Consider the following 25633-nt stretch of genomic DNA (forward strand, 5'->3'; position numbering starts at 1 on the left):
AGATGACAGGCTGAGAAGGTCCGGATACCAAATGTGCCTCAGCCACACTGGGGCGATGAGTATCATCTTGCATTGACACAGAGTGTGTTGATGACTCGTAGCAGGAGAGGGAACGGAGAAAACTCATACAGAAACAGCCCTTCCCACAGGAAGGAGAATGTGTCCATGAGGCTTCTCAGCTGGAGGAATCTGCATGGCAAACTTCTGGCATTTGGAGATTGCCGCCGTCGCAAACAGCTCGATCTGGCGTCGGCCCCATTTGACGAATAGGGGGTCCACCTGATATTGGCAAAGCGCCCACTCGTGGCAGGAGCTCATTTCCCTGCTGAGGGAGTCTGCAATGGTGTTCTCGACTCCCGCCAGGTGGAGCGAGATGAGAAACATCCCATGTCTGACGGCCCAGCGCCACAAGTCCTGCAATTCCTTGGTAGAGCGTCGGGAATAGAGTACCCCCCTGCTTCCTGATGTAAAACATGGGGGTGGTGTTGTCCGCGTTCCTTTCAGATACGGGAGGAATGACTTTCAGGGCCCAGAACACAGCCCATAGCTCCCGGATGTTGATAAGAAGATCCTTCTCCTCCAGCAGCCACAGGCCTCGGCGTGCAGGCGTCCTGTGTGCTCCACAAGCCTCCAGGGAGACGTCAGTGGTGACAGTCTCCTGGTATGTGGGGGATGGGGGGGAATTTTGAAACCCTGTGCCTTGGCCAATGTTGGAGCGGAAAACCCACCATCCCATCGCCCAACGGACTCTTCGTTGAGAGAGATCTTGTCTGTGAAGCTTCTGTACAACTGTATCCAGGGGTCGCAACCTGCAGAGACGGACGAAGTAGATGCAGGACGACATCATGCCCAGTAACAACTGATGGCCTGCACTGTGGCCGTCTTCGGCGACAACAGCCGTTGCACCTCGACGCCATGCAAGACATTGTATGGAGTCTGGCGCCTAGGAACAGCACTTCCTGCGATGACATTAAGCAGGACTTTGTATAGTTGACAAGAGAATCCCAGATCCATCAGTAGCCGGACGGTCATCTCTGTGTCCCCCCCAACCCCCAAACTCCCCCATCTCCCCCCCCCCCCCCCTGACGGCCAGCTCCCGTGAGTGGGCACAAATCAGCCAGTCGTCCAGGTACAGATATACATGTATGCCCTGAAGACACAGATGGGCTGCCACTGGTACCAGGCATTTCGTGAACACTCTGTGGACCGACTTCAAGCCGAAGGGTATTGCTTCGAACTGTAGTGCTGTCCCTGCACTACGAAACGTAGAAACATCTGGCGTTTCTTGTGAATGGGGACGTGGAAATAGGCGTCCTCCAGGTCCAACAACGTCAAGAAGTCTCAATTTTTCCAGTTGGCCGAGCATGTGTTGCAACGTGACCATCCTGAACCTTTGGCAGTTTAGGTATTTGTTCAGACATCGCAGGTCTAGAATGGGCCTACATCCCCCAGTCTTCTTTCTGACTAGAAAGTATCTGGAATAGACTGAGCCCTGCAGTCGTTGGAGAACCAGCTATATCGCCCCTTTTTTCAGCATGGGCCGTACCTCATCCAGAAGCTGAGGGATGTGCAGACGGGTAACTGGAGGGATCCGCGGACACCTGTGTTAGATCTCCAGGGTGTGTCCTCAGGCGTTCAGCACCCATCTGTTGGTGGTGATCTTTGTCCACTTGCTGACGAACCTCGTCAGCCGGCCTCCCACCAGGGTGGATGAGTGGGGGACAGACGACCCGGTCGGTTCAGGCTTGCTTCAGCGCCGGTGTCCTGCCCTCCGGGTGACGCTGTCCTCTGCCACTGTAGGCCTGGGAACAGCCTCTGTAGGCTTCTTGAGTTTGAGGACCTGAAAGGCTGTCGGTACGATGAGGAGAATCCTTTTGAAGACCTGCTCAATTTTCCTCTGGAGGAGCAGAAAGAGATTATGAGCAGTGCCTCTGGAGAGTGCCCAGGGAACGTGCCGTCTCCGTATCCGCGTTGATGGTCTGGAGGGACTCGTCGACAGCCTTCCCAAACAGATTCTCTCCATTAAAGGGCATGTCCAGCACCTTTGCTTTGACCTCCTAATGGAAATTCGTGGCTTTCATCCAACATTGCCGCTGAAGGCAGACAAACTTCCCCATTTGCCGGAACCCTGTGTCGGTTACATTCCAAAGCCACTGTGATGGAGTGATCCGACGCCACTTCCCCTTCTGGAAGACAGCAATGACAATCTTATCGACGGGGAGGAACTCCAGGATCAGTCCCAGCTTGTACCACAATTCTCAGTTGTGCCTGGCCAGGTTCGCCAGTGCGTTGGGCGTCTTGATAATTGATGCCGCAGTGCAAATGACCTTCTTCCCCATGGTGTCCATCCTCCCCACCCCCCGACCCACCCCCTCGCAGTCCAGAGGGACCAAAGTCGAGGACGGGTTAACCAACCTTTTCCTCGCAGCTGCTGACACAGAGTCCGGCGATGGCTGCGACCTCAGAACTTGGGTGCAGAGTCCGGTGCCCTATATTTCTTCTCCAGCCTATCCGGTTTGGCTGGAGTCATGCAAGGGTTCTTCATGAGGGCCAGGCCCTCCTCCCAAACATCGTCCAGGAAAGGCACCGCCATGATAGTCTTCCTCTTGGCCTTGCTCCTTTGATACAAGAAGCCATCTTTCTTGGTTTCCTCGGGCACGAGCATGGAGTGGAAGGATCTCACCTCGTCCGGTGGATACACATGTGGGGCATCCAAATGTGGAGATTCACTACCCGCTGTGACAATGTCTTCGTCATCATCCGTCGTCATGGACATATCCGTCCATGTACCCATGACTGGGTCTGCTGGGGGAGAAGGGACCCAGCGTTGTGGAGGAGGCTGAAATGGGGGCATCTGATGATGCTTCCTCTTCGCTGGAGGCTGATCAGGGACCACAGGTACCGGAACCGGAGGCATCTTCATCTGGATCTCTGACACCAGGGTGTGTCGAGTCGACAGAATATCCAAGGAAATGTCCCTCGGCTGAGAAGGTAAAACAGGAAAACTAGGCCCTGCGCCATAGTCTTCCTCTTCAACCCAACGTCCTTGTGGACCGCATGCAAGGACTCTTGATCTTAGTCGTACGTGGACAATACCTCCATGGTCTGGGAGACGACCTAGGAAGGCTGGTTCGGGGCCTCCATAGCCCACATTTGGTGTAGGGCCTGAAGAGGGACCTTCCCTCCTCCTCCGTCAGGGTCAGAGGGCACGAAGTAGGCCCAAGAGGCCGTGTAGAATCTTCGATGGATCTTCGGCCTTGAGGGGCGCAGAACTTCACCGGAAACAGGTCCGTGCTGTCGGCAGATTAAGGAAAGAGCACACAGGCTTCTTTTAAACAAAAATATAACTTTTTCCGTCAAAAAGACGAACATACAAATAGTTCAGAGAACAAACTTGCTGACTCCCACTACTGAAGCGTGAGATAAAAAGATCTGAAGATGTTTGCCAGAGGAGGGGCTTAGTGAGAGGACTGTCATTGGATGGGGGCAGTATGAGCCAGAGAACAGCGATTGATTTAAAGGAGAAATAGTTTTCAAGTGAAAGTGTTTTTTATTTTACAGATGATCCCCTGCCTGATAATGGGAATATTAATGAGCATGTGAATCCATGCCAGACCCCATGCTGGAGAAGCACATCATTAACAATGCAGCCATTAATGGGAGAAACTAGCTTTTTAATACAGAGTAAACACTTCTTTTTGAGTACTTACAAATGCTAAAAGAAGGTACAAATTCACTGGATGCTGATGCCTGTACACGGTCAGTGCAATTATCGTACCAAATGATCCTATGGCAGAAATCAACAGCAGAGCAGGGCTGCAAGAAAGAAAAGAGGTTCAAAGTTATAAATAAAAGAAGTGAAGAAACAAGTTTTCCATTAACCAGTAACTCTCTAATGAAAAAGAGCCTGGTAAAATTTAAACAATGCCTCCCACTCAGGACTTAGGACACGCACCTCTGACCCCCCCTCTGTGCCCCTGATGCTCTGTGTTTTTTTCACAGTAATTCCATAATGTCCTTACAAATTACAGGAAGGTCCCCAGTTTAACATTTAAGATTGTTGCCGGCTCAGAGATTATAGGCCAAGTTGAAACTATAAGCACCTATAAACAAAAGATGTGCTGTTACCGGAATCACCAGAAGTATGAGGCGATGGTCATGCATGCAGGCTCCTCCGCCCCTCCATCCCACCCCTGCACATTTCAATGAAGGGAGCAGGCAGGATAGAATGCCTGTGGGGCAATTTGCTATGCGACCCAAACAGGAGAGGGGGAGGGACCATGCAGATACAGAATGCCTTGGTGGGTGCAGGGGTGTGTGGGAGAAAGGGACTGTCCGAATGCAGTCATGCATTCTGGACTAAAATGGAGATCATAAACCGTCATTTGAACCACCAACAACTGCTTGCATTTTGTCATTAAAATTGGGATGAACGTTGCGTTAGAAGAGAAGAAACTCTGATTTAAAGGACTTTCCCACCTTAACAAATGGCTGAAGCATATCAAGAATCTTAAAATTCTACAGCACACAAACCCATTTAGACAGGAAAGCCAATGTCTATCAGCTCAGAGGTGCAAATAACACTTCAAGGGGGAAAACTATAAGTTAAGGTACGATGGTTCACATGTCAGAAAGGTGTTTCCGCCAGCAAATTCTCAGGAACACTGAGACCCCAAGCGTTATAGGAACCAAGACAACCTGTGGAAAAAGTATTGTCTGAAGTACAATTAAGTGTGTGCTACTAATGTCAAATTGTAAAACAGTATTGTGAAAGTTAATTGGCATCCAAAAATAAAATCAAGCAACAGGTTTAAGGCACAACACGTTTCATTGCCCTGCAAATGTTTAGGCCAATAAAAGGATATTTACTGTCTTAAAGATGCCTTTACAAAAGAAATATAAATGTCATCGACAGGGCAGATTAAAAATAAAATAAGGTTTGACATACTTGCAAGCTAATATAATAAAAATGCAAGTTCAACAAAGTGAAAAAAGTACACACTTACCAATTGCGAGAGTAGCACTATAAAAAGGGAGGGGGGGCTCCTTTTAATCGTTATACAGGTCAAGCCCAAAATAAAAGTAACTTACATATAAATGAAATGCAGGGGTACAGGCAAGTATAACCAAATTTAGGGGTAGGCTGAAATGCTGTAAAATAGGCCTTATAGCATGCAGGCCTTATAGCATGACTTTGCAGAAAACGTGCGTTGCTTTTTATTAATCTGCAATAAATCTGTAGTGGCCGGTAACTCATCGCCGGTCCCACGATCCCAGGCTAGTATGGTAAGGAGCAAACAATAGTTATTTTTTCCCGAGGTCTCAGATTGGAACTCATGGGACCCACCGACAGGCAAGGAGAGCATAACCATTTTAGAATACAAAATCATTTTGTAAAACAAGAATTTTAGATGGAGTAAAAAAAAATTAAAAAGAAACACCTGGGAAGAAGGTCAAAGAGTTCTTAATATGAAACATTTGCATAGCAGTATGTCCGTGGTTCGAGGCTCTTGACAGTGCCATGGAAGAAAGGGTTTCTCATGAGAACTTAGATGAGACGAATGGGACAGATGAATAAAGCTCTGCTGGTCACCTCAAATGTTTCAATGAACTGTCACTAGTGGCAGTTGTATTGTGAAGTCACAAATTATAATTAAGGGCGGTGTGGGAAGGTTTCTGGACCCAATTACAGAACATAACGTGAAAGCACCAATCATTTTTCATGTTGCAAAGTTACTAATGTTAATTAGCTCGGTTGTTATAAAATTTTGAGCTTTGGGGGGGGGAGGGGGCGTTTCTTTGACAGCACCTTTTCACACAGTTCTGTTCTGCGATCTGTTTGATTATTGCTGTCCGAGCTGTGTCGGGGCTCTGAATAAACCTGCGTTACATTTTGCCTGTGTACACTCCTTTATCAAGTACTTTTGTAAGTTATTCATTGGCGAGTCACAAGGCGACCGCCCCCAACAAACTAGAACGCCATTCGATTTTTACAGCATGTGATGCAATTGTGCAACTGGACAAATCTGAATTAATTTTGTACCAAGAGTCCTGCAGTGCAACTACTGCAACACAAAGATTAAAGCCCAATTTGACACAGTGTGGCTATTTCAAACAATGTATTTTGGCAGGTAGACAAAAAAGTTACATTTTTTCAAAGAAATGTTTTAAAAAAGCACCAAGAAGCAGCGCATACCTCTCCTCCCCTAACTCCCCCAAAACCCCACCAAATTAGCCCGGTACTGGAAAGCTACATGCAAAGTGTAAGTGAGACAACTAGAAACAACACACTTCTGCAGGTGTGTAAAAATAGCCAACACAACTCAATCAAGGACACTTAGCACATGCTGGGGAATATTTGCTGCTAGTCACCAACATATAGCAAAATCTGCTAGAAATGCTACAGACATTCACAGGCAGGGCCTTTCTTCCTACGCGCGACACTGACCATTGAAACAAAATAGGTTTGCGTTTTAGAGCAAAACAAACTAGAAAACAGTTCACAGAGGAAGATTGCTTACACCCTTATGGTTATAGCCTACCTGTCATGTACAAATGTCCGAATAGATTCAAAGTAAAGAAAAACAGCAGCAGTCACAGTGGTAAGAAGAACCTGAACTGTTAGGATGCTGTAGACTTTCCGGAGAAAATCTGTGGGAAAGGAAACAGAACATTTCATTTTCAGAGAATATATACATCTGCATGAGAATCATTTCTGCATCACAATTCTAGACTATGAACAGGGCACACGTTCAGAAAACAAATCTCAGGTTGAAAAAGATATATGTGCGATGTACTTTCAAATTCTAAAAAGTGCACCAAGAGATAGTTGTAGGTCACCAAAACACGAGAACAGACTCTAAAGTACATATCATAAAAATGAGAGGATGTCCTTTAACCTCATGTTTCTAGCTTGGAAGAAAGCTTTACAATTTTCTACAGTACAGATTTTTTCATGTTAAAGATTTTTTGTATCGTGCACGGTCACCACCGGAGTGGTCCCCAAGTGCTCTGGCGGATCTGAAAAGGACTGTGTTGAAAAAACAAAAGGGGGGGGGGTTTTAGGGGGGGGAGAGGGTGGTGGGGGTTAGTAGGAATAGAAGTGAGAGTTGTGATGTCCTGTTGGCAGCTTCAGTTCGATTGGCACCGTTCGCTGAGCTTAAGTGTGGTTTTCGAGTCGGTGCAAATTCCCATGTGCTGTTGGGCTGGGTTATGGGTTTATTCTGTTGTTGCAATGTGGTGAAGTACGGGCGGATTGCTGTGGAGAGAAGTGGTTGTGCGAGTTTCTGTATCAGAAGTGTATGCGGAAAGTTGAGGTTTTAAAATTGGGTTAGCAGTTTTTTTTCCTTTTTTTGGCCATCTTAACACATTCTATCTAGATGCAAGATATTTAATATTCATTAAAGTAATTCATAGTGAGCAAGGAGTAGTTGTGCAGCTCTTTCCATCGCTGGTGTTAGTCAGGATCAGAGTTATCACAAGTATTAAAAAAAGCAATTGAATGGGAAGGTTTTCCATCAATGGCAAAAACAGGATCGGAGCAATGCTTCTGACATGCACTGCGATGATATCCTAGAAGGACCAGGCACACACTTTTTTAGTTGCAATTGGAAGCACTTTACTGTATTGTGGGTTTAAGCACAGTTTGTCGGAGAATGAACAGAAGACATTAGTCTATGATACAGAGATGTTTTGAAGCCTGTGTAGTAGATCCCTCAGTATGAAGCAACTAGCATTTTGTTTTTCAATTTCACAAGAGCAAGCATTTTGCAAGCCTCAATTCGGGAAAACCAGGAAGGAGGGTGTAGCCACAGGGACATCTGGAGATGTGCCTGTACTGTCGGGTGAGGGATTCTTTTTCTGAGCAGTAGTTGGAAGTTCATGATGTTGGTAGATGCTGCAAGGAAATTAATGTTAAGATTTAGATTTAGTCGTGCAATTCTATCTAGGTTGGCATAGAGCACCAGGTATTCAGGTTTCCGTGTTTCAAAAAAGGAATTGGAAGAAAGCAACCATCAATGGCTTGGTGGCAGGGTTGGTTTATGAATGTATTCTTAAATTATGATACAGCTGTGACGTTCAGCCTTGTGTGCATAGTGGTGCATGCAGGGGAAAACTGTTTATGCTCAGCTGGTAGTTTCGCAATTTGAAATTAGTTCCTCCCTGCATGCGCGTTGCATTTAGCAACTAGGTCTCTATGCAGTGTGATGTAGAGACTGACATGGAGGAGACATGGTGAGGCCCAATGGGGCTTGCATAGCTTTGTATATTCTTCTCTACCCTGAATAAATAGCTTTGGCTAAACCAAATGAGAATATGGTTATAGGAGGACAACCATTTTTTGTGCAGGAAGAAGTATGTGCTGGTGGATTTAAACACCTTGGACAAGTCAACCACATCCTTGGGCTGCGCCAATCGGGTTTCAGGCCGGGTCTTGGCACGGATTCAGCGTTCCTCAACTTAAAAAGTCAGCTAGATGTCTTCAAAGATGATGGAAAACCTGCGCTCCTCCTTCTACTAGGCCTCTTGGTCGCCTTTGACCTGGTGAATCACAAATCCCTATGCCACCGCCTCACAGACACGGCCAACTTTTTGCTCAAAGTGACATTGTGGGTAACATCCTTCCTGGAGGGAAGATCCACGAGCGGGTTCTCTGATCTAGCCAGCGCACCGCCCATACCTACTCCTTGCGGTGTCCCACAAGGCTCTTGCATCTACCCCTTCCCTCTACAACATTTTCACCAATCCCCTCCTCGACCTCCTGGATGACATTGGCATATCCTACACTAACTATGCTGATGACACCCAAATCCTCCCACCCCCCACCTTCAGGTAGTTATGAGGAAGACTCCCTAACCGTTAACATCTACAGCACCATCCAAGCTTGGATGGCAGAAAACTACTTGTGGTTAAATGATAAGACAGAGATCCTACTGGTGGGATCTCCAGCCCTACTAAAAAAATCTTGACCCCCCCCAATTCACTTCCTTCACCATTGACGGGATCCAGATCCCTATCTCAGCATCAGTAAAAACACTGGGTGTGCATCTAGATAACTCAGTCTCCCTTACCAAACAAGTGAATACAATCGCCTCGTCAGCAGCATATACAGCCAAGCTTATCAACGCTTCCTGACACTATATAGCTGGCGAACCATTGTCCTAGCAATCAATGGGGCAAGACTGGATTATTGCAATGCCCTTTTTGCAGGAACGTCCAAACAGAACAAACGAATTACAGAACTTCCAGAACAATGCCCTATGTGCCGCGCTCAACATCCCGAAGAGAGACCAGGTTTCTGCTGTGAAGAAAAAAGTGCACTGGCTCCCAATTCGTGAACGGATCATCTTTAAAATCCTATCAATCACACACAGATGTCTCTCTAACACTGCGCCTCAATACCGGTCGCAAAAGATTGTGAAAGCCAAACCCAACAGAGCAGTTGGAACCATTCACGCTCACCGTCTTACCCTACCTAGAGCAAAAAAAGAGCCAGAGGAGAAGGCTCTAGCATCCCGACTGTGGCAACGATCAACTGCAACACCCTCCCACCTGCACTAAGCAGAAAACCTCTTACTGGCCGTTCTGCAAAGCCCTAAAAACATGGCTATTCACCTAAGATGCAGTCTGTCGAGCAGAACCTGGGCCAAGATTTGAACTTAAGCCAGCTAAGTACGCCTGGCAGTAGGGAGGGCGGTGATCCTTGGTCCTGGTAACACTCCGTCATATGTTTGTGTGCTCTATTGCTTGCATGTAACTGGATGTGCAACAGTGCCCTGATGCCCCCAGGCTGAGGCGCTTTACAAATGGAAAAATAAATAAAATAAAAGAGTCCCTAAACTGGTGTTTTGGGGCGTTAGGGAGGGAGAACATGCAATATGATGTGGATACATACACTCGGCTCCTGAAAACACCTCTCAAAATTCCTGATATGTTGTTAAGTGTGTTCCCTGAGCCAAAATGACAAGCTCAACCTAAGAGGACAACTTATTTTTATTGTTCATTCGAGATACCTACAATAAAGCATTCTGGTCCCAAATAAAAGCAGCGCCAAGACACCTAGATGCGATGCAATGCAAACTGAGACCAATTTGGATATGCGCATCCATTCTTAAAAATACATTAAAAAAAACAAAAAATAAATAAAAAAACAAAAGACTGGAAATCTTCAGTTGATATTTAACTTTACGTAACGGACACATTTGCATTCCTCCATCTCAATGCAGTGACTACTAACGAATGACCAGAAAAACACTGCATGAGGTGGTTTCATTGGAGAGATCTACACACTCATTCAAAGACAGGACGATGCCGCTTGCCAACTAGTAAAAACACAGTAAATGCAAGTGTGGGTCACGATGGAGGCAGGCATTTTGGATTGGCTTATTAAGCAGTCTTCCAGGCGGACCAATAAAAGTCCTGTCTCTTTCACATGAGTGTAAACTCCCAGCAGACTGCACTGTCCAACAAACGTTCAATTGTCTACTGCCAGAAATAAGATCCAACATCCACAGTGAGCATGCTGTTCATAACACAGGTAGGCACAGGCAAAATCCACAAAAATGATCAGTCGCAAGATACGAGGAGGGCGGGGGGGAGGGGGTAAACAACCATGGTTTTGCTCTCATTCAAGTGTGTAGACTATCAGGGGGCCTTGATCTACTGCTATTAATAATCATTTTCTAGCATCCTTTTTACACTTTCCTATCTCTTGACTTTATATTATGCTTCAAATAAGGCAGATCACGTATCACGTAGTCTATGATTATTATTGCCCATAGCTAGTGATTCCAGGTCTCAGACCTCATCCCAACCAACTATCCGACTTTGCTCCTCCTTACCACTACTGCACGTTCTATTATTCTCTTCCTTTGCCTCCGACAGGCAAAGCGTTTTTACGCCATAACTATGCAGGAGGCACTATACGAATGCAAAAGAACATAACCTAAAACGTTCATCTTCTTCAAATAGAATTCTCTATGCCTGCACATGTATTGATGCATTACAATCTCTAGGAGACACCCCAACCACCAGCTGATGGCCGACAGACCAGATATGAGGCTACCTTATGCCCTAAACTCACACAATAAATAATGAGCAATTAATCATCCATATTATTACAAACCAGGAATAAGGCCATTACCAGTTATTTATTTTAATTGTGGACAAACACAAGGATGAACATCAGTTAATCATGAATAATAAAGATGTTCCACAATACCATTTAGTAAAGTCTAGATTTGGAAGCTAAGGACAAGCAGTCTTATTAAAATTAGTGGGCAACACAAGGCAGGTAATTCAGCTACCCTAGCTAGCTGGGCGGTAAAGTGGACTATGGAACAAGCTGTTATAGACCCGACTCTTCATTACTTACCTCACCACAGGCGTGATGGCCACTGAGGTCTTCAGTTTCGGAGACAGATTCAAGGACGATACGAAGGCAGCAGACGGATCAAGAGAAGAGTTTAAAAGCTTATTTCAAATGGATCAGCTCAGTGCCTTCATTGATGATGAATTAGATTGAAACTAGAATAATACGAGCATCCAGTTTTAATACAGAATGCAGATGTTCCATAGGAATATCAAGATTCTATTAGTGATGGAGGCAGAAAATGACCACACTCTTGCAATTGATCAAACTGAGCTAGTAAATCTTTTGAATTCAATCAGAAAAGGCCCCTCGAGAGAGAAACAGAAAAGGAGAATAGCAGCTTAGTAGTAGGATGCACAGCCTAGCAAGCAAAGAGTAAGTCGCTCGCTTAAACCATTAGTAAGTGCAGTTGCATGGAACTTGTTAACGGGGGTTCCTAACCAATCTTTTCATTTGGGGCTCCTTTGTGCTGCAGATGGAAAGAAAGCTTCGTACCAGAGGACAGATGCAGAAGTTGGTTCAATATGCGGTTGTTGCCAAGTTGAGATGATTTCAGAGAAAACTATAAAAGGAATAAAGTTTGTGTTTGAGGCAAAAAACAGGAAGGGACTTAATAGGAGAAGAGGTGGGGCTGCGATTGGACACCAAAATAACAGAGGGATATTTTTCCATGTCCGTTTTTTGTTCAGGGATGGAATAAAGGACAGAAGCATGAGGAGATTAGCAGTTCCTAGCGATTTTTGAAGTTGTTCTACTATTACTCTTAGTCTGATGTCTTCAGATCATCCTTCAATCTGGCTTCCAAACTGACGACCTTAGCAGCCATCCTGTGGTGGGGCAAGCGATGAAGACTTGAGGGTCTAGGATAGCTTGTTCAATAATCCATTAGCATAATCCGCTTTACCGCCCAGCTAGCTAGGGAATCAGAATGACCTGCCTTGTGTGGCTCCCTAAAACTGATAAGAATGTTTTGTCCCAGGAAGCCAAATCATGACTTTCCTAAATGTATGAAACATTTCCTGGGCCCAGGCAGCAAAAGGCCAAAGATTACTCATCGCCTTGAAGTATTTAAGCTGAACCTCATATGCTCAGGGAAATGTTGGGTACAACACCAATTTGATCATGGTCTATCCACCTTACTATCAGAAAAGAAGCGATTCCAATTCACGTGTACAAAGCCTTCACATCAGAATCGCTTACTGGACATGAAACAAAACATAAGCTAGACGAACAGTGTTTTTCTAGCCATCATGGGAATCTATCAATAAAATAAAGGTATTTGTTCACAGCCCAAAAGACATACTGCTTGACATACCATGTCAATTTAATTCCTTCTTACTTAAAAATGTTCTCTCGCTGGCATCATTTTTATAGCAAAGTGGCCCCAGAGATGGATCTACAAGAAGACATTTTTCCTTTGGGCCTTTATGATTCCAAGACAGATGACAACTTGCCCACCTAGATCATATCTGAAAGCAGGGTGGAGACACCCTTTCAGGCCCCAGGTATTCCATACATTCCTTTGTAACTACAATGCTTATAAAACAGATCCATGGAGCTGTGGGTGTAAGGAGGGGTAGATTCCAGTGTGCCTTTTCCCTATGTTTTGTTGGAAGTATTTTAACGCCATGTTTTTGGTTGGGAGCTTATGCCCGTTTTCAGGGGAGTTAATGTGGCTGGAACACCCCTTATCTGTATGGCAGAGCACTGTCAAATGGTTCCACTGCATCCTAAAAATAGAAGGCTCTTTCACTGGGAGGCTATCGGAATTTGGGCACTGCAAGGGTCAGACATTGCCAGAAGCCATTTAGCTCCTGCTTGTAGCCCACCAGAGGGCCAGATCAGCTTTCCATCGTGTGTCCAATGATTAGGACCACCTCCTAATTACCACAACCACCCCTCTAGTCTTGCCTTGACCTGCTAGCAGACGAATATTTTTCACCAGTGAACCGTCTTTTGTGTATCAGTACGCCCTTATTGTTTGGGAAGGCAGTTGCTACCCTGGCTTTATAAGCCTTAATAGACCCTGTTATTTTCTAGCCTACAAGAGCCAGGCTAGCTTGACAAACGCACTGCTACAAAGAGCTACGTTTGACCCCCCGCCCCTAACCCCTCCAGGCCAACTGGTGCGTCAGGGATCTCTTGGAGGGATCTGAAAGATCTTTTCAGATCTTGACAACGTTTGCGTTAACTGGAGCAAGAACATGAATTATACCTCAAATAGAGACATTGCATCTTTGATCATGGGAAGAGAGGTCCAGGCTCGGCCGCAGAAATCTTACCCAACTAGGTTTATGGGCACGTTTGTACTAACGAGACAAGCCACATCTTGTGCATACCATCCATCACAAGTAAAGACTGGTAGGGTTTAATCCGTGTTAATTTGGTGCACCAGATTAACCCGTGTTAATTTCGATAGGAACTTGTGAATAGACTTAAGATGTTATGTTGACTTATACCGTGCAATCTGACTTCTTGTATCCGTAATGGTAAGATTCAGTGCCTCGGTTTTGTACTGGCGTTTATGTTGGGTGTGTGCATCAGGTGCAATTTGGCTGGTGATATAATCGTGCGCACTGGCTTGTTGTATCCGTAAGGGGAGGGTCCAGTGTTGTGGTTTGTTGTATGCAGGAGAAAGTTATATTGGTGTATGTTTTGTGTGTAGTTTAGCTGGTGTTTTTATGGTTGTATTCACTGGTTTGTTATGTCCATAGGGTAGGTCCAGTGTCTGGGATGTTTGTTGTGTGCAAAAGGTATGCGTTTGTGTAGTTTGGACTACACCTGGACAATGAGAACAAAAGCAAGCAAATACCCAATTAATTTTGTGCAGGAACACCCCTAGTGAATACCAGTATCCATGCCAAACCATAAAAATCCACCTAATTTCGCACAGAAAATTGTGAATTTGTGTGCTGGATTGCGATGTGTACAACTAGCCATTGGTATGAAGACAAGGTGTAAATATACAAAGGTACTCGATTATTTTCGGGCAATACACAATCAGTCTACAATAATCAGGTTGCACGCCGCTTGGCTAAGCATGAGCAACAGCGGGGCAAGGGGCATTTGTGGTTTGACGAGTAACAGTAATTTATAACTATAGTGATCTCTCAATATATGGTATCAGATAAAGCAGCAGTTTTGCATGAATAAATACAACTTGACACTCAATGCGAACAGAAGATGTAGACTGTTCCTTGGACAAAGTAATATCCACACACTAAAACCAAACCACAAATGCGCATCCGACCTTCTGAAACAAGGTCAAAGTACAACCCATAAAAAACGTGACCTCAAGCTTGCCAACCAGCTTGCAAAGCGCCACCAACCATTAGGCATCAAGTCACGTTTTTATGGATTAAAGCTGTGGCCAAGTAGTCTACCACCCTCCAATATTGTTCGGCGGATTGCTGCTAGTTCTTAGTCTGGCTCTGCAGTGGAAGTTCTCTGCCAAATGACTTCAGGCAACAATCACTTTGCAGGCAGACAGCAGCACAAGATACACATTAACTTAAGGGCAACCAACTCAGAGCTTATCAGAGTGTTCCTTTACACGGTGCATTAACTATTCATATCCAGGAAGCAAGCAGTTTTCAGATTTCTCTAAATGGTAAAGGAGCAATCAGGCCCTATACGAACATGCATGTATACTATGCAATTTATAATAAAGCAAGTTATATTTGGCAGAAAAAAAAAATCTAGCAATAACCACCATTAGAAAGACCGGCAGTTAAATAAACTGAAACCCAAAGCAAGAATATTGGAAGGCACATACTGTTACGTATACAGCCCCTATACTCCTACAGCCCCTATACCCAAGACAAGTACCCACTCCCACATGACAAACAAAACCCTACCACATCTGTCAACATGGCAGTCATATCAACCAGACGAACAAGAAAAGTCGCCAGTGAAGATTTTACTGGCAGGCTTAAGAGGAAAAGAAAATTACGTTGCCCATACAAGGAACGTTCAGAAGAAACTGCAGATTTAGGTCCGTCACCTCCTCTTCCTATAATTTCGCCAACCAACAACCAAGTTCGGGGAATGCACCAAAATACTAAAAGGAAACATTCCTACAGGAACATGGGAGATACACTCCTGAACTTAACGTAATGCAAGTGCTCTTTTATATCTCCCTTCGAAAGTGGCCTCACTGTGCAGGACCTTGTAAGAAAATTATATATAACATTTTTAAAAAAAAAAAAAACACAGGAGGTAGTTATTAGTGTGACAGTGAAAAGGGCAGACGCGCAACCTGTGGTGTTGATTGGTGCAGGTCGGGGGCATACAGTTCCCGAGTGCGAATCTTTCTATGGGAGTCAGAGGAACTATTATCCATAGGCCAAAGATCCGTCTATGGATCAGGTTAGCTACTGTTGTGGGAGAGTGTACTAAGGTTAAAGAGGAACGCTTAGTTGTGGTTCGTTGGTGTTGATATCCTAATGGGTATGCCTGTGGCAGCCATATATGCAATGTAAGAGGGTACTTTGGGGGTTGGGGGGGTTCCCTTAAGTGACTGTTTACAGCATTAGACCAGTTTGCACAGTGGATTACACACAGAGGCTTTCCAAATGAACATTCTTTTAAATCCTTTTGTTGCACAACATGTGAAGTCAAGAGACTGAAAGATCATTTTTTATTTGCTTCTGGTGATCTTGAAAGAAGGAAAAAACAAAGTGCCATTGTTGGTAGCTAAAAGGGCTTGTTAGAATGTCTTAACAAATATCTCAGTTTTGAAACTAGATGAAGCAGGGCTGAAAAAATGCACATCGTTTCTATTTGCAAATAAGCAAAACGTGTTTAGAAGTACAGGAAAATGTTTTGAAGGGCCCCATTAGCAGACTGAAAGGCAACACAGGGCCCCTTCCAAAGAGGGCAATTCATGTTTTTAATTTACTGAATTTACGTTCCTTGCTTGTACACTGGCCAGAGTGTAAAGCAGAAAATGTCTTCTCGTTTCACCATTATAGCGAAAGTAAAACCCACTGATTACATAAAGGCGCACTGTTTACGTGATCTGGGTAGAGTATCGTTTAGGCACTGTGAATTTAAAATAAAGCCGGAAATAAAGAGCATGCTAAGCAACTGTGTTAGAACAAAGCGTGGGGAGCGAGAAGGCATTGGGGAGAAAAAATGTGCAACACCGCATTGGGGATCAGAGGTAACGACAGCATACTGGGGCCGGGCAGAAAGCATTGTGCTAGACAAGAAAGAAAGCGCATTGGGGAGGGATACACTGAATAAATCCCAAGGCTAATACAGGAAAGCACACAAATCTTATGTCAGAGTCTGCGAAATCAGATCACATTTCCAGTTCTACTGGGAGCTATGGTGCCCTTTCGGAAAATTAATGCCACTCCTGTGTTTTTATTTAAACGATGTAATTACATCACATAACCATGACCTAACCAGCTACAATTAGACAGCGGAATCATTTGTGACATCTCCTACAAATCAGCAATTTCAACATATTCTAGGACTGCTATAGTTAAATACAATAGGTGAATAACATGGTGGACAGTGGGAGAAAAAAAAAATATTGTTTCCCCAATGGTGCTACTGCCAGGATATCTAATGGTTCGATACCAAATGCAGAAAAGAAAAGCACAGGCTCAAGCTACCATGCATTTAGATTTCAGACCCAAATCACAGAAAAACATGGCATTACGGTAAATATACTGATAAGTGCTAGATTACGGGCACAGACCCAGTCCTGCAGCCTAAAGCATGACATGGTGCGCATGAATTAACAAAGGGTAAATGTCCAACGAAGAAGCACATAGCATTTCAAGACCAGGGCGGGGCATAGCGAAAACACAGCAAAAACGTGCATTTCTCTAGGGGTTGAGGGCTGTGTGTTTATTTATAGTGCGTGTGATGAGTTAAGATATAGTATGTTATCTCCGCTACCTTGCAGTCGCTTTGCAATTGCTAATTTGATTATTAAATGTACCTTTTATTTCCCAATTCTATGTCAAGATCAGAGGCGAAGGATTATGCTTTCTCCCTTTACTTAGAACTCGGGCAGCATTGAAAACAATTACAAACCATATAAAAATTACACATTAAAAACTACATTCCCCAGATAATCTTTTTGTGTGAAGTCCATTTTTGATACGTCAACTAAACCACGTGACACTTTTTTAACCAATCTCGTCGCACTTTGTCCCTTATCTTCCTCTACATTCCTCTGTCCTTTCTCTTTCTTTGCTGCTCGGGGAGCCAGTTAAGCGTTCACATTTATTTACGAGATTGATGGTATTAAATAACAGAGAAACTGCTTAGATAGCTGAAACTAGGTTTAACAGCACAAGGGTGGCATGTAGGGGCTTGGCAGAGCATATCCGCATGCATAGGAAAGCATTTATAACTCTGCGAGCAAGGATCACAACAGGGCTACAGTTCTACCGAGCGCAATGTCCCTGGGTGGTGAGAGGGGGCACTACAGTCATGGAAGCGATCCTGAGCGCGGCGGGACCAATTAAGGTTCCAGCGCTCAGTGATCACATTTCGGACCGTTGAAGGGGGCAAGGAAGCATAATCATTTGTCCGATTTCACAGAGGCTATCAAATATAATTTGAGATCGCGCAACAGGGCATGAGCCTACCATATGCTGACACGGTGAGTCAGACTGAAAATAAATCGGGTAAGGTGGGATTAACCGACAGGCAAAGCAGGCAGCAGCTGTCATGCTGATAAGTGCTAGATTACAGGCACAGACCCAGGATAAACTGATGCAGTAAAGTAACCCAGACCCACACAAACTGCAGATTTGAGACAGGTACAGGCCAAAGAACCATGCAAAAACCCATCAGAAGAAAAATACACAGCTCCAGCGAAGAATCCCATACTAGCAGGCAGTGGACAGCGTCCAACAAAGGCAAGGCAGTACAACGTGTACTGGGAGCAGGTTTGGAGGACAGGGGGGTGGGGGGGGGGGGGGGGACTATCCCACGGTAGGAGCATCGTGGAGTACCTTATTACTTTCGACCAAGGGATGGAGGCCCTGAGTGGAGAAAGCCCTATAGAGCTAACAAGAGGGCAAGGGGGAAGAAAGAGCCTGAAGGGTCCGCAGCAGCCGACCCTCCCCACCCCCAGGCACAACATGCAAGAGGAGCATTGGTGAGAAAAGAGTGAGGTCATGGGTGAGGAGAGGCAAGGGATACACAGATGTTGAGTCCTATTCAGAGGACGAGTTGGACGAAACGACTGAGGACAGCTCAGTAGAGCGCAACATATCATCCCGACCCCTCCCGACAAGCGTAAGGCTGCCAAGAAAAGGAAAAGAGGGAGGAGGAAGAGCTGGGCAAGGTATTCGACCCAATTCTCGCATCCATCCCAGGTCGGCAGAGTAGGAGCTCCCCGCCGAGATTGCCAATTATATACAGAAGAGAATTCATAACACCCTGTCTAAAGAGGCCAGGAGCAAAATAAGGGTGGAATGTCTTAGGACACAAGTGCCAGAGATTGATGAGAAGATGCCATCCTTCATGGGTCACTATGGAAGGGACATCAAGAAGGGGAAAGACAGATCCTGGAGATCTTGCCAGGATAAGCTCCGTGGTGCCCTATGCCCGATAACACAAGTCTGGCAGATGGCAGAAGAGGCAAAACCGCCAGACCCGTAAATACTAGCTGGATGTACGCACAGGGCAATTTGCCTGTTAGGCAATGCTAACAACGTCCTGACAACGGAACGATGGAGGCCCATCCTCGTCAAAATAGACACCAAAATGAGCTAACTTGCTACAGCAGAATCTACATCCAGGAGTAAAGGAAAACTGTTTATTAAGGAGATGGCGAAATTTGAAAATATCTATGCCGCAATAGACCAGGCACAGGCATTAAAAAGTCTTTGGACATAAGTTTTTTGGTAGGGCCGGCAGAGGAAGGGGCCACTCAGCCAGCTGGTTCTCCTCGTACAGGCCCAACTACAATACCAGAAATGACTGGAGAAATCAAGAAGAGCGCAGACCCAACCCCTTCTTTCAGTCAAGAGGAAGGGGTAGAGGCAGAGGCTGGAGAGGTAATAGCAGAGGCCAACAGGCAACCACAGGAGAGACTGGGTACAGCCTTACACAATCAGCCAGTAGAAATAGGGACCCCAGCGATAGGGGTTTGGGGGGTAGGGGGTTAGAACAGCACAGTTCGTAGAACAGTAGAGAGAATTATCAGGAGATTCATGGGTCGAACAAACAGTACAGGGTTTCCACCTACAATTCTGGCAGGAACCAGTACAAACAGGATACCCAAAGCCCATAAGGTTCAGCGAAGAAGACGAAAAGTTATTAAGCAAGGACATAGTAGAACTAGAAAAGAAGGGTGCCATTGCTCTAGTGTCCAACTCGAACGGGTTTGCGAGCAATGGGTTCTTGGTCAAGGGCAAAAGGAAGCAGAGACCAGTGAAACTTGAGAAATTTGAACGCATTCATAGTATAAAGGCATTTAAAGATGGAGGGTATCCATCTCTTGAGACGTTTTGCAGAGGGAGGATTGGCTAGTCAGGATAGACCTCAAAGATGCCTACTTGAAGATCCCAATAGCGAAAGAACATCAGAGGCTCCTACAATTCTGGTGGGGAGGCCACAAGTGGGAATTCACATGCCTCCCATTAGGTCTGGCATCAGCGCCATGGGGCTTTACAAAGTTAATGCAGACGGTAGTGAGTCACCACAGAGAGAAAGGCATCAGACTGATAGTATACCTAGACAAATTTGTCTGATGGGACAAGACAAGAGGAGACTGGTAGAACAGTCAGGGACGACAATCCACCCATTTCAGGAGCTGGGCTTTCTAATCCATTCAAGCGATCATCCCAGGGCCACTACACTACAGAGCTCTTCAACAACTGAAGAGCCAACACCTGAGAAAAGGGTTATCAAACGAACAGAGAGTACTGATATCTTCAGAGGTGAGGACAGAACTATGGTGGTGGTGGTTCAGACACATGGAGGCCAGGAACGGGAGAGCGATATTTGGCTCATCCCCAGACCTCATCATAGAGTCAGATGCCAGCCGTTGGGGCTGGGCGGCTCGTTGCAGAGAGATGACAATAGAAGGCAGGTGGTCAGGGAAGGAACTGGAGTTCTACATCATTGTCTGGAGTTGATGGCGCGGTCTTTGGCAGTGATATGCTGGACCCAGGACAAGGTGAACTGTTGCGTACTACTAAAGGTGGACAACGTCTCTGTAGTACGATACATAAACAGGCTAGGCAGGATGAAGTCCAGGATGCTAGCGAAGCTGGCAAAAGATTTCTGACACATGTACCTTGAGAACAAGATCAGCATTACAGAAGAGCTCCCGGGTCTGCAGAACGAAGTGGCATACTGGAATTCCAGACACCTGTGAGATACCAGCGATTGGCAACTAGACAGAGTATTTGTGTCCTTAATGGAAATGCGAGGAACATGCAAGACAAATCTGTTTGCCTCCAGGCTGAACACTCAGCTGAAGCGATTCTTCAGCTGAAGGCCAGATCTAGCAGCGGAGGCAATGGACGCATTTCTACAAGAGTGGGCACCGGACAAGGGACACGTGTTTCCCCCCCATTTGCAACGATTCCGAAGCGGTAGCACAGGTCAGGAGACAGCAGGCGACAATACATTTTAATACCGCCAGACTGGAAGAGTCAGGGGTGGTTCCCAGACCTTCTCGAATTGTCAATCGACAAACGTCTAGTGCTGCCCCATTTCAGGGAATTGATTCAGAATCCAGTGGGGGAAGAGTCACCCACTGAACCAGGAAGGGGAATTGAGACGGATTGCGTGCACAATTTCCGGGCAGCCTGGCAGACGCCAGGACTTCAGGAGACGCTGAGAAATTCATCGAAGCAGCGTGGGCACCAGGTACCAGCAAGGCCTCGACAAGGTGGAGTAGCTGGTGTGTGGAATGGCACATACATCCCACTAGAGCAGATGTACCGGAGATAGTGAATTTCCTAGCGGCTTTGGCACCACAAGGCAAAGCATACAGAACAGTAAACACATGTAATCAGCCATATCTGCCAGCCATAAGGTAGAGAATGGAGTACATGACAAGAAAAGCAACAATCGGCAAAGCTCAGTACACTACCCTGCATCATATCTTGCAAAAGAGTGTCAGATGTAAGAGCACTTGAAATAGACAGGAAATCCTTTAGCCCTTCAGGGGTCACGTTTCACATTAACAAGAGAAGACAGGTATCAGAACAGTTTCCTACTCAGCTTTTCAGGATCAACCTAAATTGTGTCCAGTCCGGTGCCTGAAAAAGTACAAAGAGATGACGGATACTCTTAGATCTACAGGAGCAGAGCAACAATTGTTTATCTCACCAAGGAAACCATTCAAGGCCGTAGCAGGGGCAACCCTAGACAGATGGTGTATGCTGCAGGCAGGCATTGACATTGGACCTTACAGGGAGAATTCCATTAGAGGAGCTATGGCGTCTAAGGCACATAACGCAGGGGATAGGTTGGAAGACATCTTAAATGCAGCAGACTGGTCTAGGGAAACAATGTTATTTTAGACCAATAGTGGTGATGTCTGCGTTGGTGGTAAGCAAGCTTTGAACAAGCATAATCCTAGCCTCAACATAGAATACTGATTTTCCATGCTAACGTTATAGAAAGTGAAGATTCTATTAAAGACACAGAGGCAAAAGATTATCCCACCCGAGCAATCATTATTTGGGACAGTCATGTAATGCAGATTTGATATATAGAATTTGTGACGTGATGCATATATGTTAGAGAATTGGTGACATGTTATGCATATGACATAAGAGTTACTTAACTTGTGAAGCTTTGTGGTGGCAAAACGATTACCCACCCTATTGCAGCTAGCCTCAGTTTATTGTTTGGTTACTCTACAGGAATGGAGGTGAAGAATACAGGAACAGGGGAGGAGAAGGCCGAGGATTCATGCAGGGTCTACTGGTTGGGGCACAGAAGTTAAAGTTGGAGACAAACAAGGGAAAATGTCATGTCACGTGGTTTAGTTGACATATCAAAAATGGACTACACAAAAAGGGGAATGTAGTTTTTAATGTGTCATTTTTATATGGTTTATAATCGTTTTCAATGCTACTGGAGTTCTAAGTAAAGAGAGAAAGCATAATCCTTTGTGTCCGTGTCTTCAATATAATCTTGACTTTCTATAACGTTAGTATGAAGAAAAAAAATCAGTATGCCCTTTGCATCTGTTGTTGGTAAAACGGTTAAAACAAAGAGCAATTAACGCCAACAGATTTCCACTGAATCGCCACCATCACCAAACATTCATCACCATCGAAAAAAACACTGCCACACTTCCAGGACTGTCACCCGGCCCCCCCAAAACATCTTGCTGCGCCCTGCGCAGAAGCTCAACAGTCAAACGGTGTCGATTTCGTTTCCACAGTGGGAGTCATTGTAGTTCTAATGGACAGATCAACCCTGTAGAGGCCAAGGACATATGTTTCATAGAGCCATACAGCCAAGAATACTCACATTTTAATAAGCAAGGACAGTACTTATTATAATGCGAGTGTTGGTGGCTAAAAGGCCAGAACTGCCCCTACGTGTCACAAGTGACCCCCTGAGACACTGGCAACTATGTGCTTTCGCCCCACTTTCCCCTCTCCCCTCTCCTAGCCCTCCTCACCCATGCGGATGTGGACGCTGGCGGTGGCCACGTTGGTTCCGTAGTTGAAGTCATCCTCGATCGAGGAGCGCGGGTACTGCTCGCCCATGCCCTCCGCTGCCCCCATGATTCTCAACTGTAAAAGAGCCTCGAACTTCCACACCGGGAAAGCAACACGCAAACAATACTGTCCTCGACCCTGTCACTTCCGTGTACGGATACGCGTCACGCTCCGGGAACCAGTGTCACGTGATCCGCCGTCATGTCGCCGAGCGAGAGACGTCTGCAAACGCAGAACTGCGCAAGGGTGACGAGCTGTGTCCCGAGCAGCAGACATCTTGGAATCAGGCCGGATGACAAGAGGTTAACAATAATCCTCGGAAGACCGGTGCTCTTTTATAACAGACCACCCAGCTTTATTTGACATGGCCATACATGCCAATATCATCCATTCGGGAGACGGTGGTCCAGTTCAGATTTCACATATGCCATCATTACCAATTCTACTCAGGAAACGATGATCCAGTCCTGGTTTTAACTTTTCATCAATCTGGGACGTGTTGCCTTGCATTTATAATGGGGAAATGTAGGACTACAACTCCCAGAATGCCAAGTTACAACTAGGACTCTGTACTAGCTGTGGTGTTGTCCCCATTAAGCCGCGCTGGTTATTCCGAGATCCTGCACCAGATGTATAGCCGGATCTTGGGATCCGGCCAGAGTCAACCCCCCAAACCCATGCACTGCGCTGGAGGAAAGAAAACAAAAAAAAAGGAAGCGCCCGCGACCTTATGTTGTGTGGGGGGCGGGTGGCGGTGCAGCACATTGCCCATGACCAACACCTCCAATCAGAATGTAGCTCACAAAACTGCTAATGGAGGGTCATTAGACACTGAATGGTTTCGTGCCTGCATTCTGATGGGAGGGCAGGTGCAGTGGGGTGTGGGTAGTTGGCTTGCATTGTAGGCAGCTTTGCTGCTCAGCAGGTGTGCGTGTACTATTTTGATACAGGTCACAGCTGCAGGAAAAGCAAACAAACTTCCTCTGGTGACCCCATGCAAGGGGGGGGGTCACAACAGGAAGTTACAGTCCTCAGCTACGACCCGGATCATTTATTTATTTATGCAATGTTTGTCGGATACCTGTATCCGGCAAACATTGCATAAATAAATAAATATACAGGTATCCGACAAACATTGCGTAAATAAATAAATACCTCTATTAACATTGAAACTACCACCCAACTGCTTTCAGAGGGGAGCTGCAGGAGCTGTGCCGGGTGTGGTTCAAGTAAAAGAAAACGTTGCTTATGGCGAACAGAAAACACTGTGTTTGAATAGTACCCAAAGGGGAGTTTTTTTTAATATAATGGAATGCAAATTGTGCATTTTAAAGAATATTTACTCAGCAACACTGGTCAAAGCTGTGGAAGTGGTTTAAAGTGGAATTGATATATAATTTGGAAAAGAAGCAGCATGGAAAAAAAATACCCTGTTTAAACTATTATTTTGGACATTTCCTTTGATTGGAGATCAACTGCCAGCTACGCCCCCCTAAACCCTGCCTCCTCGGGCACCGCCCCACCCCAAACTCCGCCTCCACCCCGGACCTTGTGGGATCCCCCACCAATTTTTTTCCATTTCCACCACTGCCTTTAAGAGTGTGTGTCATGAATCTGTCATGACAGCCTCCCAATAAAAGGCGCCTCAGTTGGCACGTGTGTTTGAACAACGGCAGGCTCCATGAATGCCACTTCTGTCTCGTATCTCATTTACTGGGCCTGCAGACTGAAACCGAGTGATCACGGTACTGCAACCCTGGCATGCAGGTTGACGCTGTGTGATCAGGGGGGTACTGCAGCCCCCACTGATCTGGGTGATCCCAGATCAGTGTGTATGTGTGTGTGACCTGGGTGCCCCCAGGCCACTGTCCAGCCATGTGCTCTTGGCTCCATTGGAAAGCCTGGGTGCCCCCGGCAACTGTCTCCCGCTGTGTGACCACAGCACTATAACTGTATGTTACGTGTCCGCAGCCTGGATCCGGCTGGCCTGTGTGCCCACGAGGCAGTCCCATAACACTAGAATCTTCCGATGTTGGGATGTATGTTGATTTTAACTTTTTAAAGGTTCAGTTTTTTCCATTGCATGCTGGAACTTGCAGTTTTGTTTTTTGTTTTTCCCCTTGTAAGTATAGGCTGCAAGTTCAAGCAGTTAAAAGTTAAGGTTGGCTCTAGGTGCCACGAATGACATGCAGCTATTTATCAGCTATGATTTAGCATTCTGGGACGTATAGTGATGGATTGCCCTATTATAAATCCAGGACAAGTCCAAAGATGTCAAGTTTCCTGTAGTTATACGTGAGAAGGTCATCCAGTCCCGTTTTTCCCCCCTTTGGATTCTGGGACTTGTAGTTTTTTCTTTCCCATGTGAGATTTAGTAAAACTACAAGTCCTGGGTGTTGGTACAAGGTAATAATAATTTCCAGGTAGAGGCGCTTAGTAATCCAGTCTCTGAGTCTCAATGGATTGCGCCCTTTCCTATGAAGGCAATAAACCCTTAAGTGTGGAAATCACATATGAATCTACATGGTCTGTTTCGATGGCACAAGAAAGTATTTGTGCAATTATCCGGAATTGCTACAATTCACGAGTACCAGGC

At 45.6% G+C, this 25633-nt stretch overlaps 1 protein-coding gene across 2 annotated transcripts in view; it reads right to left on the reverse strand.

The window, feature by feature from the left end:
• TMBIM4 (transmembrane BAX inhibitor motif containing 4) overlaps window positions 1-23343 on the reverse strand; it is a 57717-nt gene extending 34374 nt beyond the window's left edge. Inside the window, exons 1-3 of one of the 2 annotated variants that reach the window (XM_069629758.1) lie at window positions 22998-23343; window positions 6543-6651; window positions 3711-3816 (exon numbers count right to left, since the gene is read on the reverse strand). In XM_069629758.1, the coding sequence (XP_069485859.1) occupies window positions 3711-3816; window positions 6543-6651; window positions 22998-23103 (321 nt within the window). In that variant the 5' untranslated portion in view covers window positions 23104-23343. The remainder of the gene's footprint in view (window positions 1-3710; window positions 3817-6542; window positions 6652-22997) is intronic. The other variant, XM_069629759.1, reaches the window with a different exon arrangement.
• Window positions 23344-25633: the final 2290 nt, after the last annotated feature.

Source organism: Ambystoma mexicanum, chromosome 12, assembly GCF_040938575.1.
Source record: "Ambystoma mexicanum isolate Mex_15411 chromosome 12, UKY_AmexF1_1, whole genome shotgun sequence".
NCBI classification, from domain to species: domain Eukaryota; kingdom Metazoa; phylum Chordata; class Amphibia; order Caudata; family Ambystomatidae; genus Ambystoma; species Ambystoma mexicanum.